The sequence below is a fragment of the Gambusia affinis genome, linkage group LG08 (genome assembly GCF_019740435.1).
Source record: "Gambusia affinis linkage group LG08, SWU_Gaff_1.0, whole genome shotgun sequence".
NCBI classification, from domain to species: Eukaryota; Metazoa; Chordata; class Actinopteri; order Cyprinodontiformes; family Poeciliidae; genus Gambusia; species Gambusia affinis.
In genome coordinates this window covers 13440280-13462955 of record NC_057875.1, presented here as the reverse complement: position 1 = coordinate 13462955, position 22676 = coordinate 13440280, and the positions used below count along the sequence as shown (strand labels likewise).

At 37.4% G+C, this 22676-nt stretch overlaps 1 protein-coding gene across 2 annotated transcripts; it reads right to left on the bottom strand.

Annotated features, from left to right (window-relative positions):
- Window positions 1-5309: 5309 nt before the first annotated feature.
- On the bottom strand, window positions 5310-19468 carry kras (v-Ki-ras2 Kirsten rat sarcoma viral oncogene homolog). Of its 2 annotated transcripts, XM_044126090.1 has the most exons (6): window positions 18827-19467; window positions 14836-14953; window positions 13994-14172; window positions 12510-12669; window positions 10274-10398; window positions 5310-7373 (listed from the first exon to the last, which is right to left on the bottom strand). In XM_044126090.1, the coding sequence occupies exons 2-5, from the start codon at window positions 14944-14946 to the stop codon at window positions 10279-10281; spliced, it is 570 nt and encodes a 189-aa protein (XP_043982025.1). In that variant the 5' UTR covers window positions 14947-14953; window positions 18827-19467; the 3' UTR covers window positions 5310-7373; window positions 10274-10278. The 2 variants fall into 2 exon arrangements, with proteins under 2 accessions (XP_043982025.1, XP_043982026.1); XM_044126091.1 differs by lacking the exon at window positions 10274-10398 and having other exon boundaries at window positions 18827-19468.
- Between the last annotated feature and the right edge of the window lie 3208 nt (window positions 19469-22676).

Here is a 22676-nt window from a genome sequence, read left to right as displayed (position 1 = left end):
ACACTTCATTAAAGTGAAAAGGAAATTCTCTTGTTCAGTACACTAACAAGGCAGAGGTGAGACGGTCTGATAATTGTGAATTGGCTCTTCTGCGCATGCTTAGAATTAGTGATGATGAATGAGCTGTCTTCACACAGTTTTGGACAAGGCTGCTCTCACAACCAGATTTGGGAACACTTGCTTCGTGTCTTCCCACCACCAACTTTCTCCTCGTCAGCTGCCCACAGCTCCAGCAGTTTCTTGAGCATCTTTTTGGTTGCTTTATCGGACCTGCAGGCTTCTAAGTGCTGTCCCCAGATTACAGTTTAGGAAGAGGGTACTTGACTGACAGGCCTTGGCCCTGACGGTCCCTTGGGGGAATGAGAGGGGGATTTGTGATGGCTGCACTGACTCGTACTTCTCTTACAATTTTCTCCAGGCAGGTTTCAGACTGTCAGGCTGAGAGAAAGCTCTCTCTGCATAATTCATTAGATCTCCTCTCTTTTTCACTCTTGGCTGCTGTGTGGCAGGCACTGGAGCTCCATTGTTTTGGAAGACAGAGTAATGGAGCTTGTCACAATACGTTAACGTAGTTTATTGTTCATAGCAACAGTTTGGAAACAAATTAACTGCCAATGAAACAAACTGCACAAATGGCCTATTGAAACAAAGCAGCTTAAAACGCTTGTTTTTTGGGGGGGTTGGGAGACAGGGTGGGGTAATATAGGAAAAGGATTCATTAAGGATGATTTGAGCAGCAAAGGCGACAAACATTGCTCATAAAAATCTGAAAATAATGTTTCCATGCACTCACCATGAGCATGACTGTCATGTTACCTTTGGGCTTTTAATGAGGCATTTGAAACAGTTTTTTTTCCTGGAGAGAACAGTCAGGCAACAATCAACTTTAACAAATTCAAAGTCAAGAATTAGGGAAACAAGTCTGCTTTCCTGCGCTTTTCTGCTCAATTCAAACCTTGATTCATAGTCTGGGCTTTCTCCTATTCACTTGGATTGCCTCCTATGTCGATCGCAATTCCAAATATTGAATTAACATTAGCAGCCATGTCATTTGGCTCGGCACTTCTCTCTTTGCGGTAGGGGTTGGGGCTTTTTAATGGCACAGATCATTTCCATAAGCTTTATAGAATCAAACTGGTGCATTACAGACGTCACGGGCAAATGTTAGTGATTGGGTAAAATCTAAACCTTCGACAGAGTCCTCAACTCCAGGAAGTAATTGTTTCTCAATTGTTGACAACCAATGGGCCCCTATATAAGGCATAGTACAAGGGACTGGTTTGGCTTCTTCAAAACAATAAATACAGGCTGAAATATAGAAATGATTATCAGCTAATATGTGTTCAAAAGATTCTCTAAAAGTTGTACAGATACACAAATGCTTTTGGCAGCATCAAAAAGCTTCTTGCATAATTATCATCACATTATTTGAAGTTTTGTTTATTCATTTTAGATATTTAAAGAGTCTTCCACTTCCAGTGTTAAATGTTCATTAAAGTTTACAGTTCATTGGTCTTTGAGAATGAGTATTTGCATTATTATGTCATTACCATTATGTTACTTGCAAATTGACTCAAGAGAACAATATTATTGATTATCGCAATGACTTCTGGGACAATTTATCATCCAGCAAAATTTGTTATTGTGACGGGCGTAGATCTAACCATACCAAAGTTTCAAACACCTAACCCAAACTGTCAATCTCACATAACTGGAGAATAACAAGCCAGGAACCACCGAGGTCTAATTCACAGGCTGAAATATGTATTTCTGGCCATCTGACCAGACCGATGGACGATCCATCATTCCACCAGCAAATGCGTCATAAAAAGTCCAAATTTAATTTGAGATACAATCTCAGCATGTATGTAAACTTTTCAGACATTGTGGCAACAGAGGCTGCCTCCTCAGAAGACTGTTTTGAAGCTAATTACCACAGCAGTGCCTGCTGTCGTTTTGAAGCTTGTATACTGTCTATTGTCATGATCTGGCTGGCATTTTACTTCTTGAGAGTCTGCTGTGGAAAACATCTCATCTCTGATGTTACATGACATCTCCCTTTACAAAATATGACTAAACAAGCATATCCCTCTGCATACAATCCTGCAGGTTGAAGCCAGAGGGCAAATTCTGTCACTGTGGTGGTAAATAAGGATAAGACTTTTTAAGAAAATATGCCTGCACAGTGTCATGTTGACCTCTATTACACCCACCATCTAAAGGCTTTTAGATGGTATGTCCAGAAGCATGCTGCCAAGTTGTGATGTTTTTCTTCCAAAAACATTTTTGTTGGGTGGATTTTCAACATGAGACACAAATACTGCGACTGAAAAGGAAAGGGGAAAAAACGCTTCTTGTCTATGCTTCAGTTCAGGTATGTTAACTTTATTTGCGCTGCTCATTCGATTTTTGTAAATGCTTCTTAGGAAAAACCTTGTTGATGAGTCCTGTTTTCATTGACAGAGAGCTCACAATGTGAGCAATGTGCAGACTTCATTTTCTTTCATAAGGGAAAAAAACTTGCTATGTGAACCAAACAGGCCGTAGGGAAACGCCTACAGATATGCAAAAAGCAGAACGAGGATTTACATGTTAATTTGAGAGCCAACTGAATTTCTTTCAAGTTTACTGTCTTGCATTAGCATTCTGATCCAACAGAAAGGAAACGAAAAATGTATAGCTTCTCCTTTGGAGTCATGAGTTAAAATGCCAGCTGAATTATTCAGAGTTTGTTTGTTGCGTTAATTTAAAACTAAACAGGAATAAATGAAACTTGGGAAGTTTTGCAAACTTGATTTAAAGTCGTTCCAAATCAGACATTTTAATGATGACCCTGAGTAGCCCTTTGATGTGCCTGATAAAAAAATCCAAAGAAACAATCTTTTTAAAAGTGTCTTCAAACAATATATCTGCTGTCTTTGATGATTTCTTGGCCATCAGCGTATAAAAAAAAAATCTGCATTTCTGCAAATTGCAAAAATCCCACTTTGCTTTTAATAGGGATAACATTTGACGAACATGTCCCCCTAAGTGTGAATGTTTTTCATCTTATCAGAGTTTGGAGCAAGAACTAATGAAAAGAAGCCTAATTAGTCACAGTGCACATCAAAAGTTTTCATACAGCTTCTTGCTGTGCAAACTGTTTATAAATATGAAAATAATCAATTTACTGCAATTTATGCTGTCAACAAGTCATACTGTCTTTTTCAGCACCTCTGGTGTTAAAATATCCATGGTATTAAGGGAGGAAAACCTGCTGAAAACTCAGATAGGAACAACGAGACCATATAAACTATAAATCAAAAGAGGATTTAGAAGAGTAGACAGAGAGACAACCAGGCGAAGCAGAACTGCACTGTGTTCCCCTTAAGAGTTCAGACTGTAAGTCTGCAACCTGTGGCTGCAGACTGCAGCCACCCTGTGACGACTCTTAATGACTTTGACAAAAATATATTTATTTTATTCCATATCTGAACTGAATTCTCACAAAAGAATAAAACTAATGGTACACGGGGTACCTCTTTTTATTTTTTCTGAAAAATGTAAAAGCAAGGGTCTCTGCAGTTTGGACAAATCTAGAAATATGGGGATTGTGAAAAAAATGTGTTTCCAGATTTTTTTTCTGTCCAGTTCTCCACATGTTTTGCTCCTTTATCCATTCACCAACATTCCTTACAAGTTCTACATCCAAAACCTTACCTCTGTTTAAATTTGTCACAAATGTATAAGCATCTTCTGTTGTCTTCTAATAGAATTAAGGTCGAGTAAATTTTGTTGCTGTAGCCAAATTTTGTTTGGCAGAAATGAGTCTAATTGGTTGTGTGGATTACAAAGGTTCTTGCTCTGGACTAACACTGAAAAACTCTTTTTTTTTTTTTTTTACAACACTAATTCAATAAAATTATCTTTGTTGTTATTTTTAATTTAACACATTCAAATGCAGTCGAAACTTCAAAGCAACTTTGCAATCAGAACATTATTTCTACCAAAACCCACTCAGCTACTTTCTATACATGCTTAAACCTTGCAGAGTACTGGAGGTTATCTTCAGGGGTCAATGGGCGAGGCCATCAGACAGGTCACCAATCTATCTGAGACCACGTTACCGTGTGACACTCATGCATGAACACATTTATAGCCATAGACAGTGTGGAAGGGCCAAATCAAACACATCTACATGGTTTTGGACTGTGGGATATGTGTTGAGGAAAATAAAGGCATTTATTGGGAGAACACATACAGGAGGGCTGGGATTTTAACCCTGGAACTTCATGCAACTATTTTCACTTTACAATAAAAAATGAGGCAGAGAAAAAAAACTAAACCTTTAGCATATTTCCTGTGCTATGGCAAGTTCACAAGCCTTTCACCCAACAAACATAATGTAGCAAGGGGTGAAGAAAATGTAAACTTCAAAAAGTGAAAACTAGCTGACTTTGAAAGACTGTGCTCTAAATGGTAACTTAGAGTAGTTAAACAGCACCACCTGCTGGGAAATGTGGATATGAACCTAGGAAGAAATTCTAGAGCATACCTCAACCTGGTCAAATATTTTTTGCCATTTGTGTTTGATAGAAAAGGCAACAACAAATGGGCAATTAACACCCTGACCTCTACACTGGCCATCTATGTCCATCTTGCTTGTTTTTTGTTAGTTTGTTTAGCCATTTTAGCTGCGACAGTAAACTTTGGATGTAATTTCCCAGTCTGGGCTTGTTCTGGAAGAATACCTTTTTTTGTTTAAAAATGCTATTAAAATATTAATATAAATATATAGCATCATGTCATTTGGTAAGCATTTAACCTACAAATAAGTGTTATCACCTTTGACCAGTGAGAGGTGTCTGTTTTCTGTCTCTTTACAAAAAAATATGCACTACAAATGTTTAATTGAAATTGGTATGAAAACAATGACACTCATTTAAGATGCTAATATTCTTAAAAAAAAATACAAACATTCTGTTAAAGCGGAAAAATATTTTAATCTGTGACAATTGCATTTTGGGAATGAACAGAGTTCTAACATTTACTCCAACTAACTATTCCAGCATCAACTTTCCAGAGTTCTGTCTTTTATATTAATTTTAAAATAAATGCTAAGATGTTTCTACAGAAGGCAGGCTTTAACTATGAAATCTGGAAAAACTAAAGATTGGGAGGACGGAAGAATGCAAGTAGTGAAAAGAGTAGAGAAAAACAGAGGTAAGAAAGGAAGCACAAAAACGACAAAACACAGGCAGGCATTTTGCCCCTGAACAAACTGAATTAACAAAATCAGTGGTTTAAAAAAAAAAAAAGAAGAAGCTTGGTTTCTGTTTATTTTGTTCTTTATTACACATTAAATAGGAGTGGTAAGATTCATGGCAAAAAAAGAGAGACCTTTTTGAGATCAGATCACCACCCTACGTCACCCCACAACAGGTATACTGTAAAGTGGTCATTCATTCCACTCTGCAGACCTGGACCCAGACACACTCTCCAGTCACAAACACAGAGCGGAGCATAACTCCATTAAAGCAACATTCATTAATGACACACCAAACGAAACGAAGCACAATTTACAAAACATGAAACCTTTTCGGTATCACAACTATACAAAGGATATTAAAATACGATCCAGGTATAAATGATACATTTCAGAAATCAGCTGTTGGCACACAATAAAAGGAGGATCATCGCAAACATTACAGTAAAACTAAATTTAAAACATATCCTTGTTATTATGAGGATCTCATTAAAATTGCATTAGGTATTTATCAACTTCATGGAAGAAAAAAAACAGGAGGTAATAATATAGCAGGGTCAAAATTCATTAATCCCAAATGCAAAATCCCAATTTTCCGTGACACAAGCATTTCACCCCTAAAACTAATTTGTGCATTTCTTAGGTACAACTCAGGACAAAATAAGTGTCTAAACGTAGCACCTAAGGTAATGATAAAAGGCAAATAAAAACACTCAGTCTGTAGATACGATGACAATGGTGACACGGGCTGACCTGAGAGAAACTAGGATTAATTGTTTGGGTTAACTCCGACATTTATGTCTAAAAACCTATTTCATGGCAATTAGTGCCTCATTTTAAAAACATCCATTCCAATTATAGAGAGGAGGCCAATTTCAAACAACTCTGTACGTTACTCCTTAAAGTGTTAACAACCTTCAGGACTTCGAACAGAGTCAAATTTTCCTTGCAGCTTTCAAAAAAAGTTTCTATTCTGCTACAAAACAAATTAGCTTTTACATCTTAGCAAACAGTTAAATTGTAAAGTCTTCAGCTGGGAGGATGAAGACGGTTTACAAATAGAAATGATTTTTTTTTTGTAAGGATCTTATTAAACAAGGGCTAAAACTCTGCAAAATAAAACGCAGCATTGGGTAAAAATCATCATCGATCTTTTAAATCTTTAAAAGATTATTCCGACAAAAGAAATTACTGAACGCTCTTTATTAAAAACTTAAAAATTAGAGTCTGAATTCCTCAATGCATCAACCAGCGGCAGTTTGTACATCCCCATGTCATTAAGGACACAAAGCATGCAAGGGAACAAAAAAAAAAACAACATATTTTCTCATTTAGGCATGAAATCACTCCCCACACAATACAAAGCAATGACAATTTTCAAATTAATTAATTAATGGCTAACTAGGGTATTAGACACTTGGGGGCAGGGGGAAAGATTAGAAGTCTGCATGCATACTTATCAGTGACAAAACTAAGGGGTAGGAACTGGTAAGAGATGGGGAAATTCCACAGTGGCTGGGACATTTGGACCTTACTGGGCTCAGTACTGGTCTTTTCTCCGATACAGTTTATCTACACAAACGGGATGAATTCTCATTCTTTGGCATCCCATACAACCAAAGGTGGTGGCATTTCAGTAAAAACAACTGAGTCATAATAGATAATTTGTCAAATATAATTGGTAATACAGTTTTCTCCTGGTCGGGTAACAATGTGAAAAATCCAACATAATTGCTATATTTTTAAAAAAGACAGAGAGAGAGAGAGAAATCTGGCTCATCTGGTTCTTACAGGTCAGCATCTGGCACTACACTGGAAATTAAGCTTATTGATGTCCAAATGGAAGAATCAAGTAGGGGGTTAGTATTTATTAAGGAAGGTTCGAACAAAAAAAAAAAAGGCTAATAATTTAGTGTAATGTACAAAATGTTATTACTTTGAGCTGTTCAACATTGTTGTTTTGTTTTTTTGTTTTTGTCTTAGTCTGTCTTGAAAAAGGGAGGGTTGTTATTCACATGAGTATACACTTTGTCTTGGACTTCTTTTTCTTCTTTTTGCCCTCCTTGCTCATCTTCTCCTTATGCTTTCGGATTTCTCGGACTAATGTGTAAAAGGCATCATCGACGCCCTGGAAAGAAAAAAACAAAAATATTGGTCATTCTTAGAAAAAGTTAGAAAATTAAGAGTGAGATACTGAACCTTGCAAATGTATGCACACACCTTAAGCTTTTTCACATGTTTACACAACAACCACAAGCCTAGGTTTATTGAAACACCAGAAGATGGAACAAATATGTCGAGTGGAAAGTAAATGACAAATGGTGTTAACATTTACTTTTTCCACAAATGACTTGGAAAGTTTTTTGCAGATTGAGCTTTAGCTGCTCTTGAAGCCGCAGGTTATTTAGATAATTTATCTAGCAGCTTTGCTCATCTAGACTCCTGTCTTCTTTGTAAAATAGGTCAAGCTCAGTCAAATAGACAGAGGACACCAAGAACATCTATAGCATCTTGTCACAGATTCTCAATTGGATTCATGGCTGGACTTTGATTGAGCCATTCTGGCGGAAAAATATGGCATCATCTAAAGCTGCCTCATCCTACTGGAATGTGAACCTCTGCCCTTATCTCAAGTCCAACATGTTTCTGTTCACTATTTTTTTTTAGATTTAGCTCCAATCCGTTTACCTATTCCTGCTAAAGAAAAGTGACCCCACAACATGATGCTGCCACCAACACGTTTCATTTTAAAGTGATGTCTTCAGGATATAATGGAGGGTCCGTTTCCAACCACACAGTATTTTGCGTCCAGGCTAAAGAGTTTCTTTATGGCCTAATCTGATCGTAGCACCTCCTCCCACTTGCTTGTAGCTAACTGCAATAGAGACTTGTTCTGGCCATATTGCCACCCTTCCATAAAGTCCAGTTTGCAGACGGCACTGCTGGTAGTTATGGTGCAGACAGATTCTCTTCCAGAGTTACAAAAGACCTCATAACTACTTCTCCATTTTCACATGAATCGAACATTCTTCTGAGAGCTTTGGATATTGCTTTGTAACCCAACTCTTAACTTCTCCACAACTTTCTTCCAGTTATTATTAGAAGTTAGCATTTCTTCCACAGGTTTGCTGTACCCATTACATGGCTTGAGATAAAAGAGTTACCATGGGCTCTCATACTTCATCAGAACTGTCAAAATTGCCTCTCATTGATGTGGTCACATGACAAAAGTTGCGTCATTTTGTTAGAGAGTCTTCCGCCTCCTCTTCTCAACAAAGACCTGGTCAAACCATTTCAACAGACCTCTGTGAGACGTTTGATGCGGAAGTGATCTTGGACAGCAATGTTGATATTTTATGGGGATTTGGAGTGTGATGTATGCTGAAGGGTGTCCCCGAAATGGTCTGCACTGTGTGTGTGAATATGAACATCCCAAAACGTGTGTCTGCATGTTGAATGTTCAGCTTCGGATGAAGAGTGGGAGAGCCTTAATGCTCTCCATGACCCGTCAGCTGGGCTGGGTAACCAGGTCTTTGTGGGTTTAACAAATGTGTTGATTTGTTTTGGCCAATAACTTAAAATACATTTGAGGTTGTTGTTGTTGTAATCTGACCACATGTGAAAAGATTTAGGGGATATGAATACATCTGCTAGGCAACGCAAATGTTGGAGAAAAGTAGGCTGAAATACAACCATCTCTGGTGGCACCATCAGCAGCACACAGAAGCTGCAGTCACACAAGCTAATTTTTCTCCGTTAGATCACAGGTGATTAGCTTAATAACTCGATGGAACACATTTTTCTTTCTATATTACAATCTTTCTAGCTTTCATCAGACCAGCTGGTATTTAATTTGGCAACAGTTGAAACAGCTCATCAACTTTAAGCCCCTCATGTCTGAACTTAATGGGGGCGAACAGGTTTAACCCAATGAGTTCAGTTCTCAGCTTTCCTTCTCAATTACAGAGGTGAAAATAGGCTGTTGTTAATGCAGCTAGTGTCTGCTGATGCCACAGTACCACAAGTGTGAGTACAGAACAGATGGTGCACTAAAAGTGACCATCTCCAAAACAAAAAAGAAAAACAAAAAGGTTGGGTGAAGAGCTTTAAAAAAAAAAAAAACAGCAGGATAATTACAAACCTGTTAAAATAAAAAAAGAAGGGCTCTTATCTGTGAGAGACACATTCTTTGGCGATACCAGATCTGACAGTTTATTGCGTCACATCAAGCATTTCAGCATGATTTAGTCCCACATTGACAATAACGTCCTTACCAACCAGCCCAAACCGCTTTGCTCATCCCCATTTGGACACTTTCACACTGGATATTCACCCTGACCATTTACAGGAGGCTTTTTCACACAATCAAACTGTCGTCAATTTGACTTGATTATGGGAACAAGATTTTACAAATGGACCTTCATGAGGAAGAGAAGATGCAAGAATAAACTGTTAGACTAGTTTAGATTAGGGATGCACAATATATCTGCTTTGATATCAGTATTGGACGATGTTTGTCACGTTTTAACAGCAATATTTGTTTGCAATACATTAGCATTGGTGTTTTAGGAGGGAAGCAAGCTGGCCATGTGGAGGTGATGCAGGAATGTGTGATTGTTTCACGATGTGGAAAGGGTAGGAAAAACAACTACACTTTTTCCATACAGATGGAGAGAGAAACAGTGATAGTGGTAGATGGAAATAATCGGCCACATCAGACCAAATTTTCATACTGGTGCATCCCTAGTTTGAAAAGCAGCCCAGCTGGAGTGATTCAAAGCTGCACAGACTTAATAAATGAACTCAGTGTGAAAATGTCCTTGGGTAATAATCACCTACAATGCAAACAAACACTAGAGGAAGAGGAAATCAGCCGCTTCAGCCTCCTGTTAGAGCGTCACCACAACCCTTACAGAAACCAGCAGCTAAAGCTTTGAGAACACATGAAGCGTCACCGTCCACCGATTCCTCCGTGGGTCCCCCACTAACACAGACAAAGCTGGTTTGTGCGCGGCTGCGTACACTTACCCCTCTCACATCACAACACACTTTTTAAGCTTGACACACTTCGGAGTCTTTTCTTCCTTGCTGATCTTATTGAGGCGGTACACCCTGATCTCCCGTACCAGAGTGTAAAAGGCATCTTCCACTCTCTGCAGTACAAGACACAACTTTCCTCAATGCAGAGGAAGGCAGGGCAACAATACCGTATGGATGTACGTGTTACAGACTACAGACACAAGTGAGTGAAACAAACATTTTGGTCCACTTCATATTGGGCGTGTGGAATCGTTTGTTTTGCCAATCACTCTTTGATTATGAATAATTTGCTCTCTGCAGGCTCAAACAGCAGTGATTATTTCAAACAAAATTATTTTTATTCAAAATATTTATATTCTGATTAGAATCAAACAAACACGGATTCCGCATTATGATTCTGGCTTCTTAAAAGAAGAGATTCACTGATTGCTGTTATATAACGCAAAAAGATTACATAACTTAAAGATTTCAAATGACTTTAAACTAAAATATACACTTCAGAGATATAAAAGACTTTCTAGACTAGCATTTCAACTTTTGAATATTCATTTACAGTGTTCTGTTAAATTATAGCTAGTAATTGTTCGTAAGTATCTACCCACTCGCCAGTCTAAGCTGAAACTAGCCTATTCATCTGTGCAATCAGTGCATCCCTTCTTTATGGTCCCGATAAGTGATCTTTGGTGCTAAAGAGGTGATGGACCGAGACACACAGATCACAGTCTACTCCGGACAATTTAAATGTGTATTATATTTTTAATGCAGTTTTTCTAGTTTCCAAGCCTGTAGCAGCAGAAATAATGATTCCAGTGCAAAACCTGTACATTTGCTTTTCAGAGAAATTCCACAGGAAAAGAAACAACTATGCAACGATTAAGGACCGGCTACTGGCCGCATTGTAAAGAGCTATCAAACACTGAGTGTTGCTAAAGCAGGCTTTAGAGATACACAGATGTCAGGCATCCGTTTGCAGGATCAGAATAATTTCAACATTTTTTATTGTTATTAAAGTTAATACATAGATATGTTTTTCACCCAATAATTTACATAACCTACTTAAGTAAGTAAAACTTTGCAATCTACCGTAATAATGATGAAAAGGCTTGTTTTTATCCTGAATTTAATGGCCTTAAAACTATCACAAATTCTCTTTAGGAGCAAAATTATTTCACTTATTTACAGAGAGGCAAAAATGCCTGGCAAATTTATTCCTGAAGACAGTTTTGATTAATTTTCTCTCAAAGAAATGACAATTGAAATTCTCATCAGAAATTACACAATGCAAGGATAGACAAAGCCTAAAATTGAGGTGATTACATTTTGGATATTTTAAGACCCTGCAGAAATACCTTAAATATTGTCCCCCTTTTACTGAAGTCAAGACTACAGGAGGAGGATGGAACATTTAAAGGAAGAGGGATCCTAATTGCTGGTTACAGAATTGCAAAATGCTTTTTGGACGTTTTTCATGAAACCGATCAAGAGCTGTTTTCAGCAGCAGTCCTAGTTTGGCACTGGAATCTTTTTTAGTCTCATAAAATGTGTGAATGCATTAGCAGCTTATTCTCTTTTGTGCAAAGCATGACATTTTATCCAGAAAAATCAAATGACATCACCTAAAACCTCACAAATTCCATGAGAAAGGGACAGTAGCTGGTCAGACAGAAACAACACCGTGTGGACAGAAATTACCGACACATACAGGCAGAGATAGGTGGCCAAAGCTGCAAGGGATTACACACACCGCCTGGACAGCCAATCTTCCAACACCCAGTCACAGTGACCAGTAAGCAGAATCATTAACCCGCCACGTAATTACTGACAGTTTGTCCTTTCATGCAGACACCTTGACACAAATTAACTGATTCGCAGATTAATTATTACTGGGGGCCCTTTGCAGGTGGTCCTAATGACAATATAATTCACATATCCATGACAAAGTGGCATGCAATAATCACATTATTACCCATAAATAAAAAAAAATTCAATTAACCAAAAAGGATTTAATGAGGCTCGAAACATTAACTGGCAAATTTCCCAGTAACATTATTACAAAAAGACCATTAGAGACAGAGGAAGTGACACAGATCAAGATCAACATCACCACAGTCGCACTTCTCTCCAAAGTTACCAAACATTTTAAAGGACATCTGATAAGATTCTGATAGTTTATTCAATTTTACATCACAGTCAATCCTACAGAAGTCCTGGGAGAGACACTTACCTGCCGTGTTTTGGCTGAGGTCTCGATAAAGGGAATGCCGTAGCTGCGTGCTAAGTCCTGAGCCTGCTTCGTATCCACCGTTCGGGAAGGGAGGTCACACTTGTTGCCCACCAGCACCATGGGGACGTCCTCAGAGTCCTTCACCCGCTTGATCTGTTCTCTGGACAAACACACAAGAAACTATTTTAAGTTTTAGGGCTTATTAAATAATACAGTGATAAAAGCAGTTGTGACAAGGCAACACGTGTCACCACCACTAATAGCATCACCACCACCAAGAAAGATGCTAAAATTTGGTGGTGGTGATGCTAAAATCACCACCACCAATTTTAGCATTTTTCTTAAGCAGAGTTTAGACACCTCAAATGTGAGTTTAGTAAATATTGCATCCACCAAATTGCAATATTGCGCTTATTGATACTAGAATAGTAATTGCAATTTTATACATTTTGCAGCTCTACCTTTTCAAATTAAAGTAAGCTTGTACTCAAAACCAGTAGTTGGGTAATAAAGAAAATGAAACAGTTTCTTTCATTTGAGAAATCAGGTGATTGTGTTCATTTGATAACATAAGTTGAAATAAATCCACGCCTTCCAGCACACCTCCCTTTCATCTGTCATTATGTTGCTTCCAACTCTGTGACTTTCATGTTGGACTCCGTCATTTTTTCCAGGCTGTGTATTCAAAGTGTGAAGTCATGACAGTTACACTTAACCAGAATTTTAAAAGTTCTAAAATTTTATATGATCTTACTGCCAGACAGATGCCAGGAAAATGTACAAGAGTTTTCTTCAGGCACATGGAACAGACTAAAGCAGCTCTGCACACTGCTGGCCAATCTAGCTATAGTTATGGTTAGCTAAAAAAAGAAAATTAAGGAAAAAAGCTAATGCACTCTCTCCTTGCCAACAAAATAGATACTTTTTAACTGTTTTTATCTGCAATAGTTTAAAAAAATACCTCTTTACATTAAAAAAAAGAAAAACAGTCCCATCATTTATGTTGCATGCAATGATGTTGTGATGACAACAATTTTGCTAGGTTGTGTGTCCATAGTTAACATATGTTACAGTATATTTTACTGTGTCTTTGGATGCAAAAACTTCCAATTCAGCCTGATCAGTCACATGGAGTGTCAGCTACGTGGATGAATTTATAAAGCATTACAAGAATTAATAAGTTATGGTGTGAAAGAATATTTACTACATCAACAGTATCTACTCTTCGACTGGGGAAATTATTGATTTACAATTTTCAACAAGACAAAGAACTGATGAAGTCTGATTGTTAAAAGAGGACGGACTCTCAGACATTCCTGACAGCAGATTGTTGATTCTTTAACGATCTTGTCCACAGCTTTCAAAATTGTATCCAAAAGCTTCCACAAGACATAAGATTTGCTTAAATTTCTAATACTTGGCTGATCCAGCAGTGATTTCACACCAGGTCCAGAGTCCGCAGCCCATCTGGTCTCCCAACTCACCTATAGTGGTGAATGTCTTCAAAGGACTTGGTGTTGTTGATGGCAAAAACACAGAGGAATCCCTCCCCTGTCCTCATGTACTGATCCCTCATGGCGCTGTACTCCTCCTGACCTGCAGTGTCCAGGATGTCCAGCAGACACGTCTCTCCATCGATAACCACCTGCTTTCTGTAGGAGTCCTGAAAGTGGAACAAGTAAGAAAACCCAGAAACTGATCAGAACTCCGGAATCACGAGACGGCAGCATTAGGTAGGTGTGATTTTACGATAAAAAACAAAAACCGTGCTTGGAAAATTTTATTAATGACTGGTGACAGTTTCTAATCTATTTGTTCTTTATTAAGGCCCATCTCAAAATGCATTACTGCACTGTATTTTCTGGAAGAGCTCAAATTACAACAATGTCCCAGGCACCGTCACAGTACTCCCGTTGTTCATCGCACCGATGGCCACATTCAGACGGTAGCGCCAGAAATAATTACCAACTGCTCCCGTGACAAGCAATACCCTCAGATGCTATCTTGTATCTAAGTAATCTATAGGCACGCTCCAACCTGCCATGACACATCAATAATTGACTGAAAGCATGACAGGAGAGTTCGCACAAGAAAGGTTGGCACTCGGAAAAACTGGGCAGGCAGCCAGACATGGAAAGTCATTATAAACCTGTTTAGTGTCCTTTCAGAGCTGAAAACCTGTTGAGCCTGTTGTGGACTCCTGGTTTTTTCCTTGATTCCAGATATGTATGCAAAGCCGCTTGGATAGTTAGGAACTTGACTAAATGTGCTTTTTCCAAAAAATAAATAAATAAATGCAAATACAACTTTAGTTTTTATACTTTACCTCAATGGTGGGGTCATATTCATCCACAAAATGATTTTGGATGAGCTGGATCGTAAGCGCGCTCTTGCCGACACCACCAGCTCCCACCACAACCAGCTTGTATTCTGTCATGATTTACCTGGGAAGAAAAAACAATGCATTTATTTAATCTTTTTTTTTTTTTTTTTTCCTCCACCAGGGGTTCCTTTTTGTGGGCTCTAGTGTCCCTTATTCAACAGTAGGCTGACAGGAAAGGGGGGAAGACATGCGGCAAATGTTGTCGGGTCCGGGAATCGAACCCGTGACGGCCGTGTCGAGGACTGGGGGCCTCCAAGCGTGGGGCGCGCTACCCTCTACGCCACCGGAGCACGCCCCTATTTAATCATTTTTATACAAAGACAGACAGGACGTTACTCTCATTCCATTGCAATTTGTTGTTTTTTGTCTAAGTGTGTGTTATGTCTGTGAGGTCGAGACTGAAGGCATGAGTCGAGAGAAAAAGGGGAAAAACAATGCTGAATCACTGGAAAATTAGATTCCACTTCACTACATTTTGAATCCTTATTTTAGTATTTAACAACTAAGGAACATTTTTAAATTATACACTTCTACAAACTAAATTTTCCAGATATTTTAGTGTGTTTTTAAGAACATTAAAGACATGTGAATGTTTTTCACAAACCATGAAACAGAAATGCCGAGGGAGTTCTTCCATTTCAACAGACCAATAAAAGGCTATTTCACAATTTTATTTTATTTTTTTACATCAGGAGAAACTTACAGCTGAATAATCTAATATTTAATATCACTGACTTTTTTAAAACACCAACAGTTTTGATAAGCAATTTTTCCACTTTACTAAACAAAACGAATGAAAATCTTCAACGGAAGCTAGAGGACGTATGTTGGGTCTAGTTTAAAATTAGGACATTTGAGATTAAAGTAGCTTTTTATTTTATTTGTTCATAAAACAAAAAAGTAAAAACGTAACAAAATAAGCAGAAATTTAAAAGAAAATGCAGATTATAGCAAACAAAAACATACAGAGAAAAAATATGAAGTTCAAAAATGCAATTAACACACATTGTTTGCACATTCATTCAAATCCTAATCCAGGACCTAATTCAGTCCAGCTTTTAAGACCACAAAGGCCCAATAGCAGAGACTCACCCCAGGCAGAAATCTATGACATTACATTACGGCTCTAAAATTGACAAGCGACTGGGAAACTCTGCTGTCTGGCTGCTTTGTGGAGCAACATCCATCAATAGAGGCAGATGGCCTTTACAGAATGTTACAGTGTAAACTGCAGAAAGCCGACAGCCTGCAGTCAGGGTTGAACTCAACTAAATGTTAAAGCTCTGATTAAACAGGCACACGCTGAAAAACCCTAACTGGTTTGGTAGATGTGTGATATGCACATTTTTTTTCTCTCTCTAAAGCTATCAGCAGCATGTTTGACATTTATACTTATGATTAGTGACATAAGGATATTCACATCAGGATATTCATCGGACACATGCTTGGTATGACTTCATGAACCCTGTCACCTTTCATCTTTGCACCTGATCAAAGTGGAGAGTAAAAGACAGATAGCAGAGGCATCAATTCAACAACAAATGAATGTAAAAGACCAATAAGCTTGATGGTCATTCAACCTATTTAAATATTTGCAGTTTTTTAATTGTTTGATTCACTTCTTTGGTGCAAAAAGGAGCTGTTGGCAGACTCTTGTAATGATCAAGTCATCGTGAACTAACAGCAACATCTACTAGCAGGATGTTTCTTGGCGTAATGCGGGTTTGACCAGAGGTCAACAGGTCCAAAAAAATAAAAATAAAAAAGGGTGTAAGGTAAAAAAATTTATATTTTATACATTTATCTGTACAACTGATTGAAATACTTAATGCAAAGCATATGTATTAACACACTATACTTTAATGAGTGTATGCCACCAAATAGTTTGTTTACAGCTAAAATGTCAACGAGGTTATTTGACTCACAGCCAATTGAGGTTTCACTGTAGCACTTCATTACAATAAAATAGTTTTACTTTTGTTTACTGTAAGAATCAAAACAGAAAAATATCCTTATTACACTTTCATTTATTGAAGGGATACATATTGAGAGGGCTCATGAAGCAATAAAAAGTTTGCTTTTTAAAATACTTATTTATCTAGACTCCTACATATTCTATATGTGCACTGCTCTGATTGTCACCATTTTCTGCTTTACATTTGCACAATCAGAGGAGATTGTAATATGGGACATAGATTTGGCAAATAAACTGACCCAGACTCAGTAATGATTGTAATGGTAATACAGTAAGGTTTCCCACTGTGTTACAGGTTTGTCTGCCTAAAACAGAAGAATCGATTAGGAGTTGATTTAAAATGGAAAGTAAGTTTTTGTAGACTTTCAATTGTGCCAGTGTGACATCATAAAGTAGCTGCAGACCCATTCTGTAATGTCAGTCTTACGATTTAAAATCCTTTAAATGAGATGTCAGAGAACATGCCAAAGTATAACCACAGTTTTCTCTAGCTAAATAGTGCATGAAAGCAAGACCAAGTTCTAGTTTATTTATATAGCACATTTACGACAACCTCAGCTGATTGAAGTGCTTCACAACAATCACATCACAAATAGATAAATGATAAAACAAAAAATAAAACTGAGTTTTAAAAATAAAGATTATTATAACATTGGCAGAAAATACCAAAGAGTAATATAAATAAAACTAAATTTCAGCTGCAGTGACTTCCCAAAAACTTAAATAAATTATGTGCCAATATCTGCAGTCTGGACTTAAACTGACCTATTGACTGAGATCACACAGCCCCTCCCCAACTTGTTGTTCCGCACTGCCAGTCAGTTGGCTGAAAGCTAGTGCATTTGTTGCTCTCTTTAAAAAAAAAATAAAATAAATATATATATATATATATATATATATATATATATATATATATATATATATATATATATATATATATATATATATATACATATTTAAAGAGTCATCAGAAACAGGGTTAGTAATGGTATTGAAACTAAAGAAGCTCTAGGCATCATTCTTATTAAGCTTATGCTGTTTCAAAAATACAGTTAGCAAATTATTAGCAACATGCCTGTTATAGGCAGGTGACGGCAAACTAACTACCTGAACCTAATGATAAGTTAATGTATGCTAGATACTGAAACTACTGAAAAATGTGGCAGTATATATACCAGGTCTATGTATTATAAACAACACATAAATGTTATGGCAGTAATCATGTTATCTTAACAGCACTGTGAATAATTGTAGTTTTGCTGATTGAAAAATTCACCAACTGGACAATGTTATAGCTTTTCAAGTCTTTGTATTCTTTGTAGTCTATGTAGAAGCATTTTACTAAGTTATTACATTGTGGGACTCTCATACGGAGCCCATACATATAATGCAGCAGTTGCTCGCCCAAAACACTGAAAAAATACTCACACAGCTTGATCATTAATCATAAGCTGTTAAATATGGGAACAAAATTTTTCAGTAAAAGCCCTGAATGGGGTCTTGGCAGACTTTGAGACCTTTTAAAGGGTTTAAAAGTCGACAGGAATTTGATTTAAATCCTGCGCTGACTGCCTGTCTACTAGTTAGCCTAGCACAGCAACTCGCTTAAACACTTGAAAGTTAGCTAACCCCGGTTTATGTACATTATCCTGGTGTGTTTCGGGTAAGAAAGTCGTTGAAGACTTTTGCCCGTTTAATGTGGTCGGACACAGTTTATATCATTCATTCAAAGAGGAAAGGAAGCTGCCATTGAGAGGCTAGCTAGGTCTGCAATGCAGGGCCAAGCGGTAGGTTAACAACTGGGCGTAGTTTGGGCTAAAAATTTAAATAGTTTTACTACAACGTCGCAATTGGCTGTTTTAATGACACGTACACCACCCTACAAGTATTTGTGAAAAACTAATAATAAAACAAACAATAAAAATCCCTTTACACAAAACTATCTTCTCCGTTTGTTACCTTTTAGCGAGTGGAGTTCCGCGTCTGAAGTAGCGACCAAAGAAGTCAAGCAGATAATCCTCCCGTTTCACTCGATCTCCGCATTTCCTACTTCTGCTTCTCACCAAAACCCCCGCATTCCAGTCGGTTCAACGTCGTATCGGAAGCAAGCGGGACCATGCAGACAAAAAACAATTAAAAAAAAGAAAGAGTGGAGGAATCAATCGATTGAACTTTCCATCTGATCCAGCGTCCCTTCGGCCTAGCTGCTGCTGCTGCTGCTCAGGCTGGAGTTACGAGAATATGGGCGGATACCAAGCAGGGCGCACTTTACCCAGAAATCATAGCAGGGAGATTTTTAACCGGTCTGGGGCAAATCGGTCAACCGTCTTTGTAGCAATATGTGACCCACAATGCGCTCTGCTTTGTCACCTCTGTAGGTACATTGCTGTCACAAGCTCAACAAATGTGCTACTGTATTTTATTGAAACAAATCATGCTCAATTTTCCATTTTTCCTCTATAACAACGAAATCAAAACCAAATGCAGTTTTCACTTTTGTATTTTAATACCCACATAGAATAATGCAAATATATAGAGCAGTCTGCTATAGTTTCATGCCCTCCAGCACTCTCACTCCTGCTGCTCCTGCTGCTGCTGCAGCGTCAACAAAGCCTAGGGGGCGACTCCAGTATATATAGGTTCTAAATATAACTGGAACGTGCTGGAGGAACGTCATTCCCAAGCAAGGAAGTGATTTGCCAATTCCTTGTCAGTTTCCCTACGTATTCACTGGGGCTGCTGCTGCGCAATACTTATGCATGACTAAATGTGAGGCTTGTGGCAAAACCCAGACAACTAATCGACGTTTTAGTGATACTTGCAAACGTAAAAAAAAAAAAAAAGAAGAAGAAGAAAAAAAAAACACTGGAAGGACATCGTGCTAAATAAGTTTTGAAAATTGTTATTTGTGATGTTCTTACAACATTTCTTCATTTCTTTAGCAAACTTTTAAGGACTCATATTAAGCTATACTTTTTGCAAGTGTAGCTTGCAAAAAGTACTGTCAATCAAAATGTTATTAACAGCCTTAGTACCGTAATTGTAAAAAAAAAATAAAAGAAAGCACAAAATATACAATTCGGATTAAAATATAAAATACAAAATGTTGGGTTTTTTCGGTTTCCTCCTAACAACAGAGTGTAGAAGACGACTGAAAGCCAATTAATAAACACTTATTAATGTCCTTCCCAATGTGCCCAATTTGCTACACTAACAGTTTCTGACCACTAGTAGACGATATTTATCAGTCTCAGAATTTCAATTCACAATAAATAAGTAGTGGATGGCAATAACACCAGAGACAAAACCTGCCAGTATAAACATTCTAAATACATTAATTAGAACCAACCATCAGAAATAGGCAGTTAAGATGCAGTTTATTTCTCCCACTACAATCTCACACCATTCTGACCATTTTCCCTGTACTTGCTGAGAAAAGACATCCCCATAGCATTAGCATTGTTTCAAAGAGAAGATGTTCAGTGTTAATCTGAACAAGGCGAGTGAGGACTGAGTCAGTAAAAGCTAGATCTACCCATCTTACATTTGCAGGATCATGAGGGGACAGGTGCTTATCTCCAGTGGTCATTTGGGAGGACGTGGGGTAAACTCTGGACACACAACACAAACACATCCAGAGATCTGGGGGAATTTAGAGAGACCAGTTAGCCTAACAGTATATGCAAACTTCACCCAGAAAGACCCAGCACTGGGATTTAAACACAGGACCTTCTTGCTGCAAAGGAACAGTGCGATTGCTCCACCGTGCAGCCCTCAGCAAGAGATGTAGATTCAAAAGCTTGAAACAATTACACAGAGACTTTATGTGACTTTCTTACAGCAGACAAGCGGCACTGAAAATTTAAATGGCATATTGGGATTTTATATTTATTGGTCTACATCATTCAACATTTTTATTAGATATGGTTATAATATAAAAGGGATAAACCGGATACAATTAAAATCAATACCAATAAAAACATGGTTGTATACAACCAAAATCAAACCTCAAATCCAACCTCTCTCCCCCAGCCAAAAAATTATTTCCTACAGACAGATTCCAAATTTGACAAGAAAATGATGATGAATTGATTTTTAAAAAGCAGACCTCTTCTAAGCTCAGTGTCTGCACACCTCATGGTGGGAAAACTACAGTGAACCTCCTCGCATTAACAATGGCTGCATGTTTCACTTAGAGTGACTCACCACTAAAGCACTGTAATTGAAAAAGCCATCATTAACATCATTACTTGCCATTGTGCACCTCAAATATGGAAAAAGTCAATTGTTTTCTTACATGGAGGTTTTCTGGGTCATGAGAAATGGTGGTTATTATAGTAATTGCCTCACTTTATGCAAGAAGATAAAATAAAAGGAACCTCGAAGCTTTACTGTGTAAGTGACATCTGAAAAAGTGTTTCCAATTATGTGAGGCTTAACAGGTAAGAACACTTGTTGGATTTTGTACACCCCAAATAGTGCCTTTTTTAAAATTTATTGCAAGTTAAAAATATTTTCTGTCACAAGATGGCAGTAAGTTGCTGTTTGTTAGGCAGACCACTACAGGAGCACTTTCCTGTCATCAGCTTCTACAACTCTTTGAAAACCTTGAATATTAGTAGGAACAAAATAAATTTTTTATTTATTTATTTATTTTTACAAGAGCTTTTATTACATTTCAAATACATTCAATGTATTTGAAATGTAAATTCAAATACATTGGATTTACAATGTCTTTGTAAATACAAATACAAATACAAAGTCAAATACAAATTGACTTCTAATTGCCAATTTGTATTTACGACTGAAATGTTCCATATGAAATTTAAAGTTTAAACAAAAGTCTAAATAAAGCTTTAGCCTTTATATTTTTTATTTACATTTAAAGCTATCTTCTTTCATACCAAAACATACCAAATGACATATTCAATTTCCTTTCAAAGACAATTACTTTTAAAGAGATGTATTGTTTCCTTTACAGGTTTATCTAAGATAAGATAAGAGAAGAACTGATTATTTGGGTGTACAAAAAACATTTCAGAGCTAACCTCCCTGGCCTCTTGGTGATTAAAAGATTTAATCCAAGCTCATAGACATTTTAGATTTTTATTGATGTTTTTTAACTTTGACCATTTTTATTTGTTTTGCATCATAAATAATGTATAGCAACTCAGCTTTAGCTACAGATTCTCTGTAAAGGGAAGATTGTAAAGTGGCAGCAACTCTAAGTAACTAATTAAAAAACAAGATCTTGGTCTGACCATTATGGTCAAAATATGTAAGTCAGGAATTGAATCAATACACCAAAAAAGATGCATCCCCATAATTAATGGAAATAGGAGACAACAAAGAAAAATAACTCATAAGCATTGATTTAAGTAGTCTGCAAGGTTTCATTTATTATGGTTTTATATGTAAGCTCCCACTTGTCACTACATTAGGTACACCTGTTCAGTTGCCTATTCAAACAAATAGCACGAAAACCAATCATATAGCAGCAACCTAATGCATTTTTTAATCTAAACTGGGAGAACAAGACTTGCTGAAGTTCAAGACAAACATCAGAACACAAAATGAAGGGAATTTAAATGTAGCACTCTTGGTGCCAGACATGCAGATCTGACTCTTTTAGAAACTGGTGCTCCATTGGGATTTTCAGGCAGGCACAAGTTACCATCACTAGGGTTTACAGTGAATGGTCATAAAAAAAAAAGAGAGAAACTAATCCCTTTTCAGAAGTTGTGTGGAAGAAAATGCCTTACTGATGTCAGAGAAGAATAATGAGCAAACTGACATGAGATGATGGAGA